General features: G+C 43.6%; 1 protein-coding gene across 3 annotated transcripts; it reads right to left on the bottom strand.

Moving 5' to 3' along the window:
- Positions 1-5,608: 5,608 nt before the first annotated feature.
- On the bottom strand, positions 5,609-22,519 carry LOC135499954 (TPR and ankyrin repeat-containing protein 1-like). 3 transcript variants are annotated; one of them, XM_064791029.1, is made up of 15 exons: positions 22,326-22,519; positions 19,251-19,822; positions 18,721-18,913; positions 18,179-18,496; positions 17,521-17,787; positions 16,996-17,349; positions 16,445-16,861; positions 12,856-16,142; positions 12,405-12,510; positions 11,847-12,071; positions 11,223-11,548; positions 10,940-11,104; positions 10,297-10,543; positions 7,085-9,981; positions 5,609-6,812 (listed from the first exon to the last, which is right to left on the bottom strand). In XM_064791029.1, exons 1-15 carry the CDS (start codon positions 22,378-22,380, stop codon positions 6,612-6,614), a joined length of 9,630 nt encoding a protein of 3,209 aa, XP_064647099.1. In that variant the 5' UTR covers positions 22,381-22,519; the 3' UTR covers positions 5,609-6,611. The 3 variants fall into 3 exon arrangements, with proteins under 3 accessions (XP_064647099.1, XP_064647106.1, XP_064647112.1); XM_064791036.1 differs by having other exon boundaries at positions 16,996-17,346; XM_064791042.1 differs by lacking the exons at positions 18,721-18,913; positions 19,251-19,822.
- Positions 22,520-23,008: the final 489 nt, after the last annotated feature.

Genomic DNA, 23,008 nt, shown 5'->3' with positions numbered 1-23,008 from the left:
TGCCCAGAATTGTATCTCGTCCCGTAGGGGGCCAGAGATTGGGATGGTTTTACTGTTTTTCGAAGCTTTGGCTATTGCGCTAAACAACTCTCTCGTAAATAGTTTTGCGGCCGGAAAAACCAACATCATAGAAATGCATTTACCCGCGAATCTTTGTAGCGTTTTAAGGCTGACGAAGGGCTGACGAAGAATTTCCTCGCGCAAAACGTTAAAACTTCTGTTTCTTATCAGATGGCAGAAGAAACGCCTGCCTGCTAGAATCTACTAGAAACCCTAAGGACTTGAGCGCCATCATAGGTTGCAAAACACATTTTGGCAAGGAGAACGTGTAACCTAGTTCTGTAAGGATATATAATACCAAAAAGACCCAAAGCAAAGGAATGCTTGACGCGTCAATATTCTTAGGGACCACGTAGAATCTGTCGTCAATATACTGGATGGTTGGGATCCCCAAATGTCTTAAGAAGGTTGTAGCTGCATAGCCTACAGTTTGATAAACATAAGCCGATGATTTCCATCCGAACGGAAGCGTCGTACAAACTAGGTACCAACCTGCCCATTCCATGCCAAAATACGTTTGCGAAGTTTGCGATAATTTAATATGGTCATACCCCGATTTCTCATCAGTGGCAAACATGAGAGCATCTTTGTGTACCAATCGCGGTACTTCTTTCAATGTATCTAATGTGAAGGGAGAATCCTTAATCCACAGGTTAAGGAATCTCTGGTCATTGCATAATCTCGGCTTTGAAGGTTCAACTACCAAGGGCATGACTACTTTAGGGGGCGGACACTCCCCAACTTTACCCCAAACTCTGACTGAACCTGCTTTGATTCTATCATTCAAGGTTTCGGAAATAAAAGCAGTTTGTTTCTGACAATGGACAGAGTTAGGAAAAAAAACTAACTGGGGGTTCGTTTGAATTGTATTTCTGACCCTTGAATTCACCCTTAAATGGCCTAAAGAAAGAATGCACATCAACCCCTTTTTCCAACCAAGTGTGAACCATCTCGCTCTCTGGGAAATCGTTCATTATGGAACTCCAAAGTTCAATATTTTGATGCAATTGTCCAGCGACAAAGTGTTCAGGGTCCCTTAAAGGCAAAGTGTCCAAAGGCACCGGAGTTTTTTGTAGAAGTAATACATCATTTACAACCTGATTGAGTTTGAATTGTTGAGCTGTGAAGTCAGGAGAAGTTTCCCCAATGGTAGTCCAAGACGCCTGTAACCTCTTGACCTTTTCGGCAGCAATTGGATTAAATTTCACCGCATATTCCCATTCTGGAATCTCTGGCTTAAAGTGCCCCAGTGAGATAGTAGGGGGGGATTCCTGCAAGAACCAAAATAAAATGTAGAAACATCTCATTACAGGCGTATCAGACTATCAAAGGGAGAACTTCTCCTAACTCACAGCTCGCGCGAACTAGGTCCGCAAGGGGTAAGATCCCTTGAGCTGAGAGAGAGGAAGATGTTCAAAATCAAAATTGCTTTACATATTAACGGTTTTCTAAACAATACACTTATACCACTTAGCGTACCGGACTATTTTACCTTAGACCTATTTCTTGTTGTCAAATTGGGCCTTTGCCAACTTCATCTTTTCACATTCTTTGTACCAATGCCCAACCTCACCGCAAAAATTACATGGGCCCGGGTTATTTCTAGCATAACCATAACCGCCATAACCCCTGCCGCGACCTCTACCTCTGCCGTACCCATAACCCCCGCCATATCCCTGACCGTAAGCGGCACCATAGCCACCAAAGCCAAACTGATGCTGGGGAGGTGGGGGAGGCTGCGCGTAAACATGCTGAAGGGGGGAAGAGGATACGGCAGAAGAGGTAACCGGTGGAGACTGTGACCTGGAACGAAGCGGCTTTTTTTTTTTTTTTTTTTACCAACTTTTTGGCCTTTTTGCACTTGGCTAAAGCTTTCATTATTACGTCAGACTGGCCTCCACCCAATGCGGAAAGACAAAAAGTGGGGATATCAACAGTATCTTTGAAACGTTCAGCTTGTTTGCCGAGCTCGTAAAAGAGGTGCCAATCTTTGTGATCTTGGTCCTTGGCGCACGCCACTAGTTCGTCTAAAGTGGCTAGGATGAGGGTAACGTTGGGCTTTACTTGTAAGGATAAATTCCTCACCTTCCTCAGGACTGCCTCCACCGGTTCTGCCTTTCGGTTCTTTTCTCTCTTTTCTAGTTCTAGAATTCGTTCCCGTAAACGCGGCGCGGTTTCCTCATCCTGTTCTTGACGGTCGAGGCGAGGGGCTTTGGCTACTGGTGCTTCGTCTTCATGCAATTGTTGTCCAACGGGCTGTCCATACTCGTTCGCAACCACAATGGCCAAATGTAGCAGCAGGCGGAAGTTGCCTACCGAATCTTCTCGACCTGACATTCTGAAAAAATCTACCGCATCTTCACCCGTGAGTTCCTGAAAGGCTACTGCTATGTCGGGGACGTCCAATTGTTCGGTAGGGCGGTTGAGGCGTATACGAGCAAGTGGGTCCGGGAGGTCGTCGTCCTTGAAACGGGCGAGAAGCTTCAAAATGGGCAGCAAATCTCTGCCCACTAATGAGTGCCTTTTCCGCAATAATATGTTATTGGAAGCCATGACAGAAAACTTCTAGGAGCGAAGCAATCTAGCCACGGCCTAGAAGGGAGTGAAACAAGATTGCCACCAGACCTGAATTTAAACTCACGCCCAGAGATTATGAATGGGATTATAAAACCAGTTGAAAGGTGTAAAAGCCAGTTAACAAAGGATCTCCTGCGTGCACAAAAGGGCGTGTCACGTAACACGAATCACGCGGCGAGCTTGACGGGAAAGCGCATGTGCGCACCCAACCCTCGATATGTTACATAATATAAAACCTAATGTTTTGCTGCCCTAGCAGACCTATTTCCATAATGCATTTACCTATGCATTTCCTATACCTCTGTATACATGACCAAACCGAAATGGCCGCCATACCAAATAACCAAACTGCCAAGTAACCTAAAACTTGGAACCTTCACTATAGCTTTATAATAGCCCTTACCGAACTCTAAATTTGGCAAAAGGACGAGCACAAACTTAGAAACGGGATAGCTGTATAGAAAATCTAAAATAGCGAGAAATAGGCAAAAAACCGAGATAATTACCTGAGAGCGCACAAAAAAGCCGACCGTAAGGTGAACATGCGAGACGAAATACAGTTCGCTCAATCACCGCCAGGATACACTTTGGATCAGGTCATTCCATGTTGTAAGCCTTAAGTGATAAGCTGCTCACGAGAAGAGGAATGCATGGATTATGACTGTTCATGTTGATTTGCCTCTGCTTCGTCCTCTCCTATTTACGGAACTCTTTGAAATATCGGTGTCTATTTCTGCATGGCTATTATTGAAATTCTAAAATTGACGTCTTTGATAATGCCAATATTCTGTACGTTGGCTATATATATACATGCAAGGAATGATTGACACCGCACTGCTGAGTCTCTACTAAAATCTGAAATGTCTGGTAGAGCACAAATTCCGCCCCAATACCTTCTGCTAAAGCCCCTCAGGGTTGGTCCGCCTTCATTTCAGCTCCACCGATCTCAGTGAACCAGAGAGCCAGCACTTTTACTGGCATACTGGTACAGCCACAGCAGTCTGTAAAATATTCTCCGAACAACGCTTTTGAATATGAACCTGCCATTTATCAGCAATCTAACTGTCCAAACTATGATCGACATACTCGCCTTCTTCCATTGTACCTTCCTCATTAATGGAGACACTGAGAATCTGAGCTTTCCCGAGATTCGAACCCAGGTCTTATTTTGTGGTAAGCAGTCAGTACCCACTGATGGCCTGTTGGCCATCTCTACACAATGAGGTTATGGCATCATTTGACATTAACGACCTTTGCCAATTCCCATTGAGTATTTTTGAATCAACCACTTCCAGGTATCTTTAATAATGAGCGTAATTCTCGACGAAACTTTGCTATGGGTAAGGTGTAAGCATAGAAATTCATTCCATAATTACAATACTGAAAGAACCCAGTAATTGAGTCTATGAAATATGAAACACTTCTTGATTGTTCATCAAAAGGACGAACGAAAATGTAATGGTAGTATACCTGAACGAGTTGAAATGGAAGGAGACATAGGAACGAACTAATGGTCACCGCAAGTAACATCAAAGTGAGATAGCCTCCCTGACTTGACGTCTGGCCCGCTGTTTCAACGCGTTGGAGTTTCCTTCGCTTTTGCCTATTCATCTTGAGAATCAGAATTATGCAGAAATTTGAGATGAATATAATGATCAACGGAAGGTAGAAACTAGTGACGAGTCTGAAATTCGCGTAGAAATGCGACCCATGTGATGGTGTCCCTTGCAACCGGCAGTTCTCTTCGAGAGTGATATACGAGCGGACAAAAGGAACCGGCAAATGAATAGCTGATAGTACGACTATGATCAGATAGGTTGCTATCTTGGCTCTGGCCACATTACACCAGATCTTAGCTTTCAGTGGTACAGCGACTGCAAGGAGACGTTCTACAGACATCGTCGTCAGAAGAATGGAGGATACCGCCGGAGTTAACGCCTTCAGAGAATTCAGCACGGCACAGAAAAACATCCTCGTTTTTAAAAACGGATTGGTCCAGATCTTGAAGTGATCGGAAATCACCCATGACATAAGACAGATGGAATCGAAGACGGCCAGTATTTTCATGTAGAAACATGTGGATGATGACTTGTACTGGTTTTGAGACAGGAGAAGGAATGAAAGCACGTTACCAGTGATGCCTACTACAAGAATGCCTAGTGGGGCGTATAATTGAAACCAGAATGTCCATTTTGTGAACAGGTCATCCCCGTTTCCTTCGCCAGTAGTTGCATCCATGCTGTTGGCGTAGCAATGGCAGGTGGGGCTACCTTGCATTCATGTTGTCGGCGCAGCGGTGGCTGCAGGGGCTATCCAGGGAAGTCCCTACATCTGGTCTGTGACGACAACCGAAGAAGTCACATTCAGTCCATGCCAAACTCACCTGCAGTATTAATGCGATGAATCTACTTCCTATTGAAGAGCCTGATTTACATGTAACCGCCGTTATTTCTGGAACACTTTGAACTGATTACTATATTAAGATTGTTATATGCGGGCAGCATTGAAGAACATAGATGACGAAAATATAGTCTCCAATATTTGAACTGTGAGAAAAAAATGTATGCAACATCCAAATAGAAAATACTGGATGCTAAAAATTCATTACAATTTTAGCCCCAGGGTAAACGTATTCTTGCTGAATGACAAACAACCAATGTTCTGCATACAAAAAAGGATGTCTAACACAGCTATAGGCCTATATTCGTCACCAAACGAGGCTGGAAGACAAGGCATGACAACAAACTTCTCCAAATCCATGTTGTCGGCTTCAATTAGCTATTATTTGTTCTCTGATTTCTCCATGCAAATGTATTCGACACCTGCAGGTATTCGCATGACAGGTGCGGTCACAAATGTCTTCGGCCTCAACGCGGCCTCCACGGAATCGGTATGATACGTAGGCGAATTGCAGCCAGCAAGTGCAAGCAAGGTAAGCCGTCAAGACCTATAACATTCGTCTTGCCTTAAATAAAATCCGAATTTTGTTCTGTCCAGACTGGAAGAGTTCCCCCAGGAGGATTACAACCTTGGAATCATGTCTGACGAGGAGGCGGGGAGATGGACTCTGGGCCAGGCAGGTGTCATCTCATTGCATGCATTGGCCATTGCTACTGAGACGGAACGGGACTCCTGACCATGCTGAATTGGCTGACCACTTTAAAAAGAAGGAATATTAATGTACGGTAAATATAAATCTGTATTCCTTAATTGATAAGTACATATATATATATATATACCGTATCGACATCTGTGACTGAATTCCAGGATATTAAAAATACAGTGGAAATGTGAACATGAAAATGGACGGGTAATCCGAAAAACGGAAAGGTAGGCCTCCGCAGCCTGTACGCGGTTGCCGTCCAGAATCCACCATCAATAGGCCTACGCGTACAGCTCAGCAACCATCAACACAGAAGCTCAAATGCAGTAGCTTCCTTCCATGAACAATAAGATGCTGGAAAATATGCCGGTCAATATCCAAGAACTACAGACAATAGCCAGCTTGAAACACCAACAAACCAACAGCTGAAGGAAGGCTACTATTATAATTATACACGTAGGCCTAGTGCTTAAGAAGTTCAAGTTTTTTACCACCAGTGGGTGTCGGAAGGATTACCGCCACACACTGGGACCCCTGGCAAATACAACACAAGCCAGTGTGGAAGTGAAGTCACTGCTCATCGGTCTAGAACAGGCAAAACCATAACTGAGCCAGTGATAGGGCCTACTGTAACACCCCAGATGTCCCTCACCAGAACATCTAAGCTAATCAATCTAGGGTTATGCATACATTTGTTGTTTAAGCTGGCATTCTTTCATACATTGAACGAATATAATATAAATGTATAGACTCATAGATACGCGCTGTAACATACACATGCATGATATAGTAGTGACTTATTGATAGGATGGTGATGCATCTTTCTATGCATGCAAATTCACCTTTCCATTTAGTTTCACGAACACGAATGTTATGTTCTTAAAGGCTTTCGCTTATGATCTGGCTTTCTTCGATAGTCCTCCTTCTTTCTGTTGGAAATGGGAGGTTCGCCTACGACAGCAACGTCCGGGATTTTGGCAACTTCTTCAGCATTCAGTTGTGCATGAAACCCCTCTCCTTCAGGTCCTGCAGAGGCGTTCACCATGGGCTCGCCAGATGGCTTCTGCTCGGGCTGAAAAGAAAGAAATTCATTAGGGAATGAATCAAAAAGTTTGAAGCACAAGTTCAAAGACGACGAAAGCTGGGATGGGCCACAGAAGACCAACGAATCGACCATCACAGAAGAAGGTGGTCAAGTGCAAGATTGTACACAATGGGAAAGCTTAGAGGTTACAGTTGTTTTTTTAAGTAGATGAACAGAGTTTCAGCTATTTTCAAACAAGAAACGGACTGTTTGTTAGTGACCAAGACAGCACTGTAGGTGTCAATTTCAAAATGCCCTACCTCTTGTTCCTGTGCTGCTTGACTCTCTCTCAATTCCTCTATAGCCTCCTTGAAGCTTTCACACAAGGTCCTGAGAGGCTCCATGTTACTCCAGTCCCTCTTCTCCCGCTGCGTGTCGATAAGTACAACCAGTTTTTCGTTCAAGCGCGCTAAATGTTCCTTTAGGCTCTCATCTTCTGGAAGGCTGGAACTAATGACCTCCTCTTGAAGTGGCGCTACACATTCTTGAAGAAACTTAAGGAATGTTCTACACTCAATCTGTTTGTTGATATGTGCTTCACTTGACTCATGCTCTTGTCTGGTTTGCGCTGGTGCGTTGCTTAAGGATCTAGAGAAATCAAAAGAAGAAGGTCCACTGTCGTTTGAAATCTGCCGTTCTACTCCAACTTTTGCAAGCTTCTCCCGTGGCGATATTCCCTCTATCGCTACTTCGGATTCGACCAGCCCAGATTGCTCGTCCGTCGTCTCTGATGAAAACGTCACTCCGCACGTGTTGCACATGGTATCGTCGATTTTAAGGTCTACGTCGGTTGCCTCCTCTGACTGGGTAGTGACCTCAGTTGAAGACATACCTTGTTCAATGTCTAGTTGATGCGCCTCTTGCTGAAGCAACACCTTCTTGGCGTAGTCAGAATCACCCGTTCTCTCCTCTTCTGCTTCTTCGTCTTCATCTTCTGCTTCTTCTTCCCTTTCCTCAGGTTGAGGTTCCGCAGCTTGTGCCGATTCTTTCTCACCTCCTGACGCAGTAGAATTGGGAGAGAATTGGTAGAAGTTGTCCAGGATGAGACTATAATTTGTGAATTGGTCGCTGCAGAAGTTTCGGCGCTTATGGCGTGATTGTGCCCAGGTGCAGTCCATTAGTTCGTCCTCACCCCTTGCTACCAGAAGCTTGATGAGTATGCGTACAATGTACCGGAGACCCTTGGCTCTCTTCGTGGCCTCGACAGCATCTCTGAGTCGCTGGGGACAAGAAGTATCATACAGATCTATGGTAGCTATATCAGACATAAGCATCAGCTCCAAGGATTTCCTGGACTGTTTCCATTTATTTGGAATGGCCTTGTTGATGTTGACAAGGAGAACGAGAGCAAACACAAAGACGCGTTCTGCTTCGCCAGTTTTTATCCAAGGGCTTCCTTTGGCGAAGGCATCCCGTATCATATGGAAACCTGGAAACCTCTGTCCGCAGAACAGTTTGGCGAAGCTCCACAGCCCTCCTTTCAGGCGAGCTATGTATCTGTCCTGGGCTCGGTAATTCTGAATAATTGAAAATGTGAGAAGCTGATTCTCTCCTCCATAGGCACAGTCGAAGAAAGCAATGTGGGCCAAGTAGCTTTTCGGCAGAAATGAATGGTCGATTCTTCCGATGTTCTTCAAATACATGCAACAACTGAGAGAGAGCTGGTATTCAAACATCATCATCGTGTGTGCAAACGATGGGAACATCTTCGTATGTCCTCGACTTGCCACTTTGTGGAAATATTTATCGCAGTGGCCGATGGTGTCCATGGGGTTGTTATCCTCATAGAGTATGGAGAGCATGTTTACAATGTAGCGGAAGATATGGTGACGGACTGTGGTTTTCTGATTCACTTGCAGCACTTCGAATGCTGTGTATATCGCAACCGGGGGGTTTTCGTCCTTCTCTGTTTCAAGTAGTAGTTGCTGAATCTTCCTTGTATCTCCAACTAAGAGATATGTTGTATGTAGAAAGAAATGAAGATTGGATACTCTGTACTTAGCAGCCTTGTCATTGGTGATGAACCGCTCCATTTTCGATGTCGCATTCCACAGTATCTGATCCTTAACGGCGGTTTTACGGAAACCTTCCAAGAATGCATTCGTCACTTTAAAGCTTCCGAATAAAACCGATTCTTGTCGATCAAGAGGGAAGATGATTTCACAGAGGTCATTAAAGCTGTCAATGACATTACAGTCTGTGTAATGCTTCTCTAACATCTCAACTTCGCTGTGATGCAGCGTTGGATCTTTCTTTGTTTTGGCGATGAGAGTGTCAAGCTGCATTAAGAGGGTTGACGACTCGATCAATACTCCAAAGCTCTGGCGATCATATGGTTTGTGTCTCAGTGAGCAGTCGCTACCATCTGTTAATTTGGCACAGGCGAATCCCAGTCTGTACTGAGGACACATTATTGCAACTGTCTTGGCTCTTTTGGCGATAGCTCTGGCATGAGACCACATGACTTTCAATTTTTCTTGCAGAATATCTTTCACGATAAGGTTCTTAGCTTCTACCTTCAATATTTTGCCGTCGTCGAGCAGGGCTGAATCAAACAAGTTCAGGATGCGAGCCTGTGGATGGCTTATTTCAAGTAGTGACTTGTCCTGGAGACCGAATGTCTCGACACCGTAAAACCGGAGGCAGGTTTTGACTGCTTCAACAGCTTTCACCGTTGGTCCACCAGTGGGGTGCTTGAGCCAAGTCACAAGTTGGAGAGCGATACCAATACAGCGTATTATCATATTCCCACACTCCCGCATTGTGATGTGTTTGGGAAAGAGCTTGACTACTTCGTAGATGCATTCAATTTCCCCCATAGGGGAATTGGTGTCCTTGCTTCCATACTTTCGATAAGCGTTGAACAGAAAACGTTCACGACTTTTGTTGTCGATGTTACTGTGTATTCCACGCAACAGTAGGCACTCTGCTTCTTTCATGGGGTCTTTGTGGTTCGCAAAAACCATCTCTGCACTCTTCAAAAGCGTCGTGGCTTCCTCCGGAGCCTTGTGCTGCAGCAGAGACCGTGCTTTTTCTAACTTCAATTCGCCACACAGGATTTGGTCACTGCTCTCACCAGTATCTGTTTCAACACACTCAATTGCTCTATCAATGTTTCCAAGATGCTTGTACAGCTTCGCTGCCTCAATGTTCTTCCCTGGAATAAAGACAAGTGGACGTAAATGCATGGTTTTCAACAATAAATAAAATACATTATTTTTGATAGAGCTAGAACTGCAGCCTGAATGACGCTATCTTCAAAGGAAGCAAAAATGGTTTGAGGTCGCTCCTGAATTTTCTAGGAATAGCATTCCCGTCTTACGTAACTCACACCGGAGTGACTGGACAATTCACTGCCACCCCCCCCCCCCCCGGAAAGGTCATTAGCCTCTGTTTGAGTAACGAAATAAGTGGCATTGGTGAAAGAATAAACAGTGGCAGTGGCAGTCGAGCCCTCAAACTCAAATCATACCATGTTTTCGATGAAAGTCTGCCGCCATTTCCCTCAAGCCGTTCTTGGTCAGGAGCCTGATGGCATCATCATGACGAACGAATTCAAGACATTGCACCATTCGAGCCAGGTTTCCAGCTTGTAGGTGCTTCTGTGCTGCCTTCTGCCCTAGGTTTCTCAGGTTACACATGTGGCATGCATCTTCTGTTTGGCATGGTTGGTGCTCTACAATTCTGCGAGGAATGGGTTCGTTTCGTCGCTGGTACTCCTGAAACGAGGTGCCAGCTAAGTCATCTCAAGGTCATGCAATGCTTCCACACAGAAGACAATGGCTTCGATGGTCAGTCAACAACCATTAGTTTAAGAATTTTTTTTCGCATGCGTTTGTATTAGTCATTATGTATGAATTTGAGTACTGCAACATGTGGGGGACTTCATTTTACATGTATGTATATGAATGCAATCTAGAGTACAATACAATCATGATATACAGCGGATCCGATCCATTCTATCAGTGATCTATAGTACGAGTGCACGAGTGCTATAGATCCACGATTCTCTTAACATCTGATCATGAGACAGACCCCAACTACACTACAAAATTGCAACAATCAAAACTCTGGTTTTTCGAGGATGCAATAAACAATGGCGGCAGAGTATTTACCCCGACAGTTTTCTGGTATCGTCGCAGTACGTCGATGGCTTTGTCATACTTCTGCATCTCGTAGTAGAGGTGAATGGCCTCCTTGTAGGCCTTTCCTAGCTCATACATTTCGCAGGCTTTATCCTTGCTTCCGAGCAGTTTGTATAGTATTGCTGCATCCATATACTAAGAGTAAAAAGAAATAACACGTTATGTGGTGATTCTATTCCCGACTACATGTGTTTTTAAAAAATCAAACACAGAAGGTGTAGGAAAATCGGTCAGGATATCTTTGCCGTCTTACCTTTTTTACTTTGCTGTGGCCAAACAGTGTGGCGGCCATCTTGTGCTCCCTCGCATTAAACAAGCACTTCGCAGCCTGCAGATACTCATGACACCTGAGGTATTCCAATGAGACTGCTAGGTACCGTTCACGTTTGAGATGCTTGTCATCAGTACGCTTGGCCTCCAAAGCTTGCTGGTTCGCTAAGCAGCGCTGGTACAATCTTGTCCGTCCAGCCTTTTTGTAGCATTCAGCAGCCACTCTGAAAAGATTCTTTCGAAGCAAGTCATCCCCTTTCAACTTCCACTCCTGTTTTGAAGATTTCTTCGAAAAAAGTTCAGTCAGTTCTGCAACATTAAAGCGAATTGCGTATGGTATATCAGTCAGTTTAAAGGTTGACCTCGAGGTAGCATTCGTTTATAGTATTCAATCTTATCGTTGATTCTACCATAGGCTGTCTACGGTCTCAACAATGTCCACAATAGCTTCTTCAGGACAGACGTTGTTCATATCCGATCTCGTAATGCCTGGAGGGATGTGATGGCAAAGTGAAATGTCAAGTTGACTGAGGCACTTTTGAAAGACTCTGGTTAGATCTGATAACAAAACATCTTAAACCAAACATAATGACACCTGTATACATACTCTGTTCATCTTCCTCCCCTTTAGCCTCCACAGTTTTCACTAACTTTCGCGCTTGAAAATATGTAAACATGGGTGCCCTTGCCTCTTCATCTTCATCGAAGAACCAGATATTCACCCTGGCCCTGGTCACTGCTGTGTAGAGATGCTTCAATTCAGAGTTCAAGATCTTGTGCTTCTCCGGGTTAAAGTCAAGGCTTCTTGGGCGGCATTTGTCAGTGCTGGCATCTGCAATGAAAGTAAAAGTTGTGAAAAGCTAAACAAAAACTGATTCCCTGCTTGATTGTTACGTTTCATTCAGAAAGGCAATTACCAAGAAGTCTGCTATCAAACTTACGATCTACGATCTATCATGTGGCACACGTCCAATTCTTGAACCGTAGACGTCAATTGGGTGGCGATTAAAACTGCTATCCAGTCAGAGTTCATTTGCTTAAATTTTGTTGCCATTTTTCAAATAAACCTTTGAAAGATGGCACATTGTGCAAGGAGAACACCCCCCTTACAAAAATACGCTAAGAGTGGGTCACTGTTCCTTTCAAGTTGAAGATTTCAAATTACCAATATCTATTTCAACGAGGTCCTTGGTCATCCGTTCGGGAGACTCTTGCTCCTGCTGATTAATTTTGTCGAGATACTTTAGGACTACTCGCCACTCTTCCGTCGCCTGAAATGATGTTTTAACGTGGTCAAGCATATCTTAAGGAATGCACTTTGGCTACATTAACTATACGGGTATTTTTTCTCAATCAGGGCAAAATGGATTTTTATGTCCGTGCATCGCATGTTGATAGTATTGAAGTGCGAACAATTTAGACCATTAGAGTGTCCATTGAGTAGCTCGATTTCAACTTGGAAATACACTTTTAGCACTGTCATCACATCAACGCAAGTTCAACATGTTCACTGCATTCAAATTTACTAGAGATTCAGTTCAGATGCAGTTTGACCATTGTCCACAAAGGCTTCTTCAGGATGTGTTTTATTTGGTAAAACTATGAAATTTACTCACCTGAGAATCCTTAAAGAAGTTGTAGATGAGTATGTCATCAAATTCCAACCCCTTTGACTCATAGATTGTGAGGACGAGACCAAAGCCAAGTTCCTCAGGCAAATTATCCCTGGCTTCATCGTTGACAACAAGGATTGCTTGGTGAGCCCCAAATTCAATCTGAGAGGTTTCTCGCTTGTTGCCACAGAGTACCATTGCTAGATCACTGTAGTTACGACAGTTGATGAGAACTGGAGGAGGGCCTTTGAAAATACCTCTGTCCTTCTCAAGTCCTTTTTTATCATACGAGGCTGGGAAGAAACAGTCGATAAGATCAAGAAGACTTGTTGCAAGGTCCAGGATACCAGCATGAGATCTGTAGTTGTGGATCAACTGGTAAACAGTCTTCGGCACTTCAATCAACTTTCTGTTTCCCGTTGCCCGCTGGGATGTTTCTTTTGCATAATAGAACAATGACTTGAGGTCTTCAAAACGGAAGGCGATACCCCTCATGATACTCTGAGCTGTGTCGCCAGTCAGAAACATATAGTTAGGATCGTGGCAGCATCTGATGAGAAGGGCCAGCTCTGCTTGTGTGAAATCTTGGGTTTCATCAACGTATATTTCATGTATGTACCATTCGGGGACTGGTACATTCTTCATTCGCTTATGCAGGTCGAAGATCAAGTCCATCTCATCAAACCACCTTCTCCTTTTGATCAGGACGGAATATGTCTCAAATAACTGAAAGACCTGCTCCCTACACCCCGGGAAGTTTGGTGCACGTTTCTTCCCCAATTGGTTGTACTCTTCAAGATTCAAATGACCATCCTCGTTGCTTAGCGCCTCTATTGACCCCTTTATGAATGAGTTGATTTCAGTCCAAACAAGAGTCGGGTGACATGTCACTCTTTTGTGGGTTTTGATGATTTCTGGCCACAGCTCTTCAGCAAAGACTTCGTATGTCACTTCCCGTCTTTGGTCGCGATCATGGTCATGGCCTGCAACTTGTTCTGTCTGTTTGTCATCCTCGTCAACTGGCAGAATGTCATCATCCACATCCATGTCGGGGATAAATGTCAGGGGTCCATCCTCCTCCCCCCACCCGGCAATCTCCCGTTTAACGGAGCCATCCTCATTCCTTGGGAAGTAATGAGGTTCGGGGAGAGAGGCATCAAGTAAAACGAGAAATTGCTTTGACGTTACGAACAAGGGATATGCACATTCGTGTGCTAACTGAAGACGATTTGGCAACGGTTCATCTTCGACATCAACATGGGGTTTGGCTTCTCGGCACCCATGACTGAGGTACTTAAAGTTCTTGCTGATTTCCGTGCAAAGAACCGGATTCTTTGTGATAAAGACTTGGTGAAGATGGTCGCAAGTATCTTCATCTTCAGAAACATCCATCGGCTCTGGGCTGGATTTTGTAGAGTTCTGCAGGTTCGAACACTCTTCATCGCCTTTCTCACCACCGTCAGTTTGGTTGTCATTCTCACTGTGTATGTGCATTATAGCTCTTGGTATCAATGGGTTGTCAGCTTTGGCGAGCTTCCAATACGCCACGAATCTTGACCAAAGTCTGTATAGACAGCATGTTGTTTTACCAGTGCCACTCCTGCCAAGTAGCAGCAAAGCACATGGCGGTTTCTGGTCAATATTGATGACGGCATATTCACGCTCAGTGACGCTGAAGGGGAAGTCTATTTTCTCACTCTGGTTCTGGAGAATGGAGCTGACAAGATAGTCGAAGGAGTACCACTTCATGATGTGGTACTCGGTCTCCTTGGCACTTGCAGGTGGAAAGAACCTCTTTACAGGCTGCAAGCCTCCGTCAACCTCCGTGAAGGTCATCGGTATCCTTTTACCTCCTTTACTATAAGAATCGTCTTTGCCTTTTATACCTTCTAACTTCTTTTGGAAAAGGCTTTCCTCTCCTTTGCTATGCGACTTGACAACATTTTGGACACTCCTATGGATATGGTCATGGTTGAACACAATGTCCCAGAGCCGTATTATCTCGGCGTATATTGGTTTGCCACTTGTCGACTGTACTTCCCTCTGGTTTTCTGTCAGTCTTATGGTTGAAGGATCACTCTGTCTGGACGAAAAGGCGATGTCAATCTCCCAGATCAGCCGAGCAGCTTTAGTGATCTTTGCTTCATAGAGCTGAAGTTCCGGTGGAACCGAATGGAGTCTCTTCTTTAGATGATATTGATTGTCAAATTCCCCAGAGGCAAGCATCTTAATGGTTTTAAAGATACGGTTCTTCATTTTGTTGTCAAAGTTTTTCTTGTAGAGTGCATTCCAGACCTCAGCTGTACACTCTATCTCCCACTCAAGTCCCTTAAAGCTGATCGGATCAATGGTGTCATCTTCATCGTTACCATCTAGGCTGTCATGATCAGAATCTTCTGATGTTTTGGCCCCTTCACCTTTGCCATCTGTCGTTGTGCCAAGATCAGGTTCCATTCCACTGTTGCCATGTTTGTCAGTGACTTCCTGTTGGAGAATGTTTCCAACTGCCGACATTACCTCAAGGTCAACGGTGCCCTTCTCATCGGCATTCTTTATACTAATCGTGCTGTTAACATTGCTCCTGTATGCTCCCTGTCCTTCTACTTCTGTAGCCGAAGATGTTGAACTGAGGGTTACTTCCTTCGCTTCCTGGATGTTCCTGTTGGTGGTGTCACCCTTTGGGTTCACGCCAAAGGCTTGCCCTGATGAGGCATCCTGGTCTGTCACGTTGGTCCTGTTTTCATCTTCCTCTTCCTCTTCGTTGAGATCATCTGAGTAGCCAGACTCCACCTCAATATTGTCTAGGAACTTCTGTATATCCTCCCGGATGAGTCTAGCAGCACGTCCTTTTTCTTTCCCCAAACGTGGTTTAACACCTGTGACCGTAGAACTACTTGCGTCAGGAGAGGGTATTGCCTTACTGGAATCTGTTGAAACCTGCCGGTTAAAGTCCTTAGCTCTGTTCTTTTTTGTCGTGGCCACAGTCTTCTCATCTTCTGCATATTGAAAGAACTCCTCACAAGCAACCTTGATCACCTGAGCCCGCCTGTCATTCTTTTTAGGTAAACACTCTAAAGCAGTCTTGCCATCGTTGTTGAGGATATTTGGATTTACTCCCTTGTCGAACAGAAACTCTGCTGCCCTCATACCAACTTCGGGGTCCTTTGCTTTCGCTGCCACGTGGAAAAGTGTGTCACCAAGAATATCTTGCCTTAGAGAATCTAGGTCAGGATACCTTGTTGGGTCAGACTGGTGCAAATCTATCAGGCGCTCAAGAACATTGAAGTTGTCTGAAATACACAACGTATGGAGTGCATGCAGTGTGCAGTGCACTTCAGTTAAATCTGTTGGTTGCGCCGTGGCCGAAATCATTATCGACGTAGTGTACATGTATGTATAATCAATACCGAGATTTCAGGAACCATAGAATGGGTAAAACAGCTTCACAGTTGCACTGTATGTTGCAGTGGGCTTTACAACCTTGACCCCAATTGCATCCATTTTCGCAACATGCAAATTATTTTTAAAGATTGGTGGGTGCTGCAGAGTTAATGATCTCTTTTGTTTACTTGATATCATTGAAAATGCTTACCCTGTTTATCTTCTGTCATGGCAACCTGTAAGGCAGCATGGAGAGGTGTGTCCCCCTCAGTCAAACTGAAATCCCCTGCATCAGCGCCGTACTCAACAAGGAGGGGAATCGCCTTCCAGTCTTCGTATGTGATCGCTTCTTTCAGTGGCAGTCTCTTATAAGTAGGTCCAACAGCAGCAGAAGCACCAGCTCTGAGAATCATCTCTAAGGTTGTGTCATCTCGTTCATGCTCTCGTCTATCAAAATAACCAGTAATGTCGACGTCTTTGGCTAACTCCTTGATACTATCCTCCCCATTGTGTTTCTCATAAGTAGTGATCAGCTCTTTGGCCAGCTTCCAGTCATGGCTGTGCCCGGCTTCCTTGACGAAGTATGAATATTCGCCACCGTTGAGCTTCGTCAAACATTCAGGAACTTCTGAAACCAAATGATGGGGATGATTGTACATTCCTGCTCAATGATGATCCAAGAGCCACATCCAATAAGGTTTCTTAGTGAACAAAATGTGCCGTGTTATATTTTGAGGAAGAGTTTGTAAAACGGATAATTACCCCTATTCTGTTTCAGTATCCTAGAGATACCAGATTGTGCTTTACTCCTCCATTGTTTGTGGTCCTTTTGAGGGTGTCCATCTTCGCTTAAGTTTCCTACCCATAATTTACACGCTTTGTCCGTCTTGTATGACTTGAAACGCCACTTAGCTTTACCATCGTTCTGACGGCATTTCAGACACTGATAGGATTTTTCTTTTGGTCTTGCCCCTCCTTGCCCACTTGAATCAGGAATGGGTGGCTTGAATGAAGTAGCAAGAGGTAACGTGGCCTGGCTGGTTGGCTCTTTGTTCTTGAGCAGTTTACTAACGGGTCTGGTATCTGGTGACTGAGTATCCCTCGTTTTCAATTCTACTGAAACATTGAAAGATACTGCTCTCACAGTTAATCTATAAACCACCAAAAAAGTGTTTGACAGAAAGCCAGAGGTTGTTCATCGGTTTAGATATACCAGTAAGCTCTAGCCTGGTCTGTTGGATTCTGAAATCTATATATACTTATATGATAAAGCAAAAGCAACGTTACCTTCAGATCCCAATTCTTCTTGCATTGTTTTCTGTTCTTGGGGAGGTTTAGTGCAGCACTCAACATGTGTCTTGCCGTTGTTTTGGGTGCAGACATCAATTTCGTGATTGCCAAAGAGTTTCAGTGCAATTAGCGCATTGCCTTGTCCTGTGTCATACGACCTAGTTAGGTAGTGGTACAGACTCTCCCCAGCTTCGTCAACTTGGTTCCTCTCCGCAACAGACTTCACGTGCTCCTTGAAAATGAACTTTAAAAGGCAAAAATCTCCTGCAAATAAGGCCCCAGAGTTAGTTAGTCACTTATTCGCCAGGCTCGGAAAGACATGCTTAGGTTGCAAGCGTTTGACCAGTGCGCCAGTTGTCGAAAGCAAAAGCCAGTTTTAAGACTTTTGTGCTGAAATCAGGTTTTTATGTTGATGATGGCCTTAATCTTCAAGAAGTCAATATAAAAAATGAAAATAAACAATTAAACAATGAATATGCTCCCTTCGCAATTTGTGGCATGGTGGCCAATTTAAAGCTGGTGCTGATTGTAATCAAAAAGAGCATCTTCGTATTAATTTCGAACATAAATAATTATTCAAATCGATATTTCGACTATTTAGTACATGTACATGATTTATGTAGGCTACATGTACATAAAAATAAAAGACACCCACCAGTAATAATACCGAGATCCAGGGCTCTCTTCATGAACGTACTACTGGCTTTTTTGGGGTAAAGGCTTCCTCGTTCCATCAATTTGATTGCTAACTTCTGGCCCCACAACTTGGCGTCACGACTTTCTTCATTCTTATTGCAGTATTCAATCAGGTCGACGACTTGTACATGACTTCCACAACCATACATATCGAGATCTTCGTCTAATACCAACTGCTTCATCTGAACCCACTTGTGTTGGGCAGCTAGCTTCTTAAAGACTTGGCTCCAGGTTTCACCATCTAAGTTACATTTAGCCAGTACGTGCTCATACGGGCCTGAAAGGAAGAGTTCTTATTCACTTAGGCCTACTCGATGGTATAGAAATGAACAGTCATGCCAGTACAATGCATTATTCAGAACATATGATAGTGTGACACTATACAACTGAAGTGTTTTGAAATTCCTCAAAGGATAGTTAAAAATATAGTACCATTGATACCAAGGATGAGTCCGATATTCAGACTTAGATGTTCGTGAGATATCACACCATGCTTCTTACCAGTGTATGAGTCGGCCGACGAGAGGGCAATCCCCGTTTGTAATAGCTGACTTGTAAGCATCAAGATTTCCATGACAAAGTTAACCTTGTCGATCAGTGGTGGGTTAGTTGCAGCAAGTCCCTCACGCATGGCATCGAGGGCTTCTCTCGATTCTTTCAACGTTTTCAAAACCTGTCCTTTTCTGAAGTAGCCCTGTCAAAAGACGCGAGTTCTCATCCTAGTTATTTCAAACGTAATGCAGAATATGTGAGGAGTTAAGACATACTATTATATCAGTTTACCTGTCCTGGTGAAACAAGAAGATGCAATTACTGCAAGGAAGCAGACAAATATTTGAATTTCATTGTTAACTTTGATCCTGAAAAAAGTTTGTTGATAGGTTAGGTTACTTCTGAGTAGAAACGACGTATAAAAGTCGTATCATTATAATACATAGTGATGAACTGAAGGTTAAACTGTTAAGGAACATCTCCCAAACTCTTTATCATGTATGGTGAACTACAGTGTAAGCATTGAGGATCACCCATACCTTGTAGCAAGAATGGGGAGCAGCATCTATACACTGCTGGGCATCATCAAGCGCCTGGTTATGATTCCCAAGTTTACTGCTAGCGATGGACCGGTTTATCAGTAGCTGCAAGTGTAAGTCGTCCCTTTGTGCTGCCCTGGCCTTTACCAAAGCATTTGTGTATATCTCAATAGCTCTGCTGAAATCCTTATCCTGAATCGCTTTCTTTCCATCTTCTTTCAGGAGCAGAGCTTGGCAGTGATCAAGCTCACAGTAAAGTTCTTCTCGCAGCTTTGGTAGGTGAAGGCCCCGCTGCATTTCTGCAACGTCAGCTATGGCTAGGGTATTCGTGAAGACCTCATCCGCTCCTTTTATATCACCCGTCTCAAGCTTTTTCCGTCCTAAGTTTCTTTGCTGAACCAAATAGCAATGGTCACGATCATTACAAGTCTGCAACCAAAGATCGTTATCACCAGTCGACTGTGCCAAGTCAAGTGCATGGCCAAAGGTACGTGCTGCATTGTCAACATCTCCTTTCTCGAGCAGATGATTCCCACTGGCCCTCAGCATAGCTATCTCCTGCCTCCTTTGTTCTGTAAGAGAGGCTTGCAGGATCAGTTTGAGTAACATTTAGTATCATTCGAACGGTTTTCATAGATCGTTGTGTTGGTAGTCTTCAATATAAATTTATAGTATTTTACTATTTTACTATTTTACTGACTACTAGAACGAACAAGTCGCTTGCATTATTACGTGGGTTAGTTAGGATTCATGTTGTCACTTTTCACTCACATGTCATGTTTTAAGGCTAAAAATTGGTTTCCAACAGAGCGGGAACTGTCGGGGAAAGCGATAAACTGCGCGGCCTTCACATGCATGACAGGTGCTGGTGTAGCCGTCGAAAATGTCCCCCTAGAAAAAGTGTCTGGTCCTGTGGTCTACTATTGGATTATGGTATAGGCTTCTATAGAGACCATGACTGTAAATACCTCAGATATTAAAAGTGCATCCTTTGTTCCCAACGGACCACAAAACCTGAGGAACATGGCAGTTTCCCCGCTGTATTGAAATCCAACCTTTCGTCAATGAACAAACATGCTCATGACAAGTGACACGTGTCACATAAAACGTGACATATATGTGACATCGTGAATCCTTTGGGCAAACTTTGTGTTAGGAGAGACGAATGAGCGAAAGGAATAGATTCGCCGAATCCGATCATATCTTTAGTAAATAGAGCAGGCCATATGTTTTTGTAAACTGAACCACATTACAGGACAAATATATATTTTCACATGTATTGGCCGTCTATGATCGTAGGCATAATGAATGTGTACAGTGCTTCATTATACTTGCTTCTGATATGTCTATCTCAGACCTCCGCCACCATACACTAAGGAAGGAGAGTTTCTGGGAGGGAGGGGGGGGGGGTGACGTGCTTCACTTGAATACACACGATGCGTAGAACCTGGGATAACCCTGGGCCGTGTTGGTGGACAGACATAACTCCCTTGGGTGTTGGGGATACATAGAACGCAGGACGACACTGGCCTGCTGTGTGCTCATGTTATTGAGTCTTTCCGTTTCTGATTGTTAGTCCCCTCATTGTCATATAACGCTAGAGAACAATAGTGACATGTTTCTGACGTCATTGTCTCTCTAGCTGACTAATCTATGGAAACACTACGGGAAAGTGAACAAGTTTTAAATGGCCCAGGGATGCAGGATAGAATGTCTTTAGAGTTAAGGATTCTTTTATAGGCCTATACGGTTTCAATCGCTTGGGTATTACATCAGACTGAATAATTTGTTGATGGCCATTCTAAAATACCTTGGTACCGTAAAGTCAACTTTTAAATGGAAAATGCATAAGCCACGTTCTGAGAGTGGAGTGTTTTGGACACGCAACCAAGATGCTCTACCAAAGTTCCCTCGGGTTGCATTAAAATGTGGAACTATGCACACAGCTCACTTCAGAAGTTTGAGGCTCTCAAAACACTGCTTCAAACACAAATCAGCCAAGGAAGCATCAACCACCCTAAGTTTTTTAATGAGCACTACACATATTTGCTGAGAAAAACGCTCCAAATAGCCCATTTGCGCGGATTTTAGCGTCACTTGAGCGAGCCGATCCGGACTTCCTATACGCGCTGCCGAAATGTAAACAACGGTGCTACCGGCGCTCCGGCCGGGCCGGCGATGGATGGAATTTGCCAAATTCGCACATATTCAAGTTATTTCGTGGCCTATCTTTTTAAGTTTGAGGTATTTTAGAATAGAAATTGAACCCTCGGCTTCGGACCTTGGTTGAGTTACCAAGACACTCGAGGGTGGAGCTAAAATTTCGTCCAAACACTCGCCTGTCGGCTCGGGTTTGGACTGTATTTTAGCTCCACCCTCGAGTGTCTTGGTAACTCAACCAAGGTCCTCCGCCTCGGGTTCAATTCCTTAAATATAATTTCTGTATAAACAAGTTCAATTGAGTATCACTGGTAATTAGTTGTGGCATTCGCTGCCTGTTTCTAACTTGTTTTTAAAATGTTCTTCCATCTATTTATTTTCCTCACTGCACAATACAGCACTGCACTCTGTTGAATGTACTATTATGTATGATTAAATAAATAAATAAATAAATTATTGGCAAGCATGCTTTCTTCAGAACAATATACTATGATCCGTCCGAATACACTCTATTACTCCATTGAGGTGGAAAATGTCCTGGAAAAGTGTTCGGCTCTATTGTGTTCTTATGGATTATGGTATATGGTTCTATAGAGGTGATGTCATGACCCAAAATAGCTCAGAGAAGAATCCTTTATTCCCCGGACATTCTATCCAAGGAGATTTTGTGCTTCTACATCGGCACACATGAAACCAACCCCACCAAATCATACGCTTATTCTAAACCTGTTTACCAGTGAGTCTATTACTTGGGTGAGTTCTAACAGAAAGATATTATTATCTGTATTACACCTTCCTGGTTCCAACATCACTCTACCAAAGCCAAGGATCGGTCAACTAGTCATCTCGTCCTGGCAAATCAGCCGATCTTGGCGTTATTCCGTAGTGGATGGTCGGTGATGACTTAGTACTTACGTATGTCGCCAGAATTCTGCTGCAATGCCTGCATCCAACGCACAAAATCTCCCATTTTGGTAACCTTAATCAGGCAGAGACAATAACACGAACAACATCATCACTGGACCTTTATCGCAGTATGTGACATATGTTGTAATAATTATGGGGGAATTCCCGTGAATTCACTGAAACGTCACACGGAAATCACGTGGTAATTTACAAATGGACATTACTGCGAAATGGCGATGGGAAAGATATTCCGCTTGTGATAAATCGTGATATGGACTTTATTTATCAATAGTATGCGTTAACGCTTTATTATCCAGAACTAAAATGAAACGAGTAGAATTGACTTGGCCTGAAAAGCAACGATAGTTGGCCAAGATACGATTGTCATATGATATTTTCCAACACCTTCTGCATGGTTGTGATTCAGTGATCATCGTGTCATACAGAATATAGTTTATAGCTTATAAATAGGAGACTCTTCGTGCAAATCTAGTCTCATTTTTTTCCTTTTATTGTATTAAGTGTAAATTTCGAATCGGTGAGTTAGAAATTCATTTTGACATAAACATCTATTCTTGACAAGATATAAATATCGTTTCAATTCTGGGCGACTGAAATAATTCTGATTGAATTGAATCATCTAAATAACCATTGGCGCAGCAATGACTGCCGTGTCCACTCATGATATGATT

Source organism: Lineus longissimus, chromosome 2 (genome assembly GCF_910592395.1).
Source record: "Lineus longissimus chromosome 2, tnLinLong1.2, whole genome shotgun sequence".
Classification (NCBI taxonomy): domain Eukaryota; kingdom Metazoa; phylum Nemertea; class Pilidiophora; order Heteronemertea; family Lineidae; genus Lineus; species Lineus longissimus.
This window is presented reverse-complemented; position numbering and strand designations above follow the sequence as displayed.

Excerpts from the sequence above, each read along its gene's own strand:
- LOC135499954 (XM_064791029.1), bottom strand. The coding sequence starts at position 22,380 with ATGGGAGATTTTGTGCGTTGGATGCAGGCATTGCAGCAGAATTCTGGC. Across the intron at positions 19,823-22,325 it reads GCAGAATTCTGGCGACATAC|AACAAAGGAGGCAGGAGATA; the intron begins GTAAGTACTAAG and ends CCTCTCTTACAG. Across the intron at positions 11,105-11,222 it reads GCCACAGCAAAGTAAAAAAG|TATATGGATGCAGCAATACT; the intron begins GTAAGACGGCAA and ends TTTTACTCTTAG.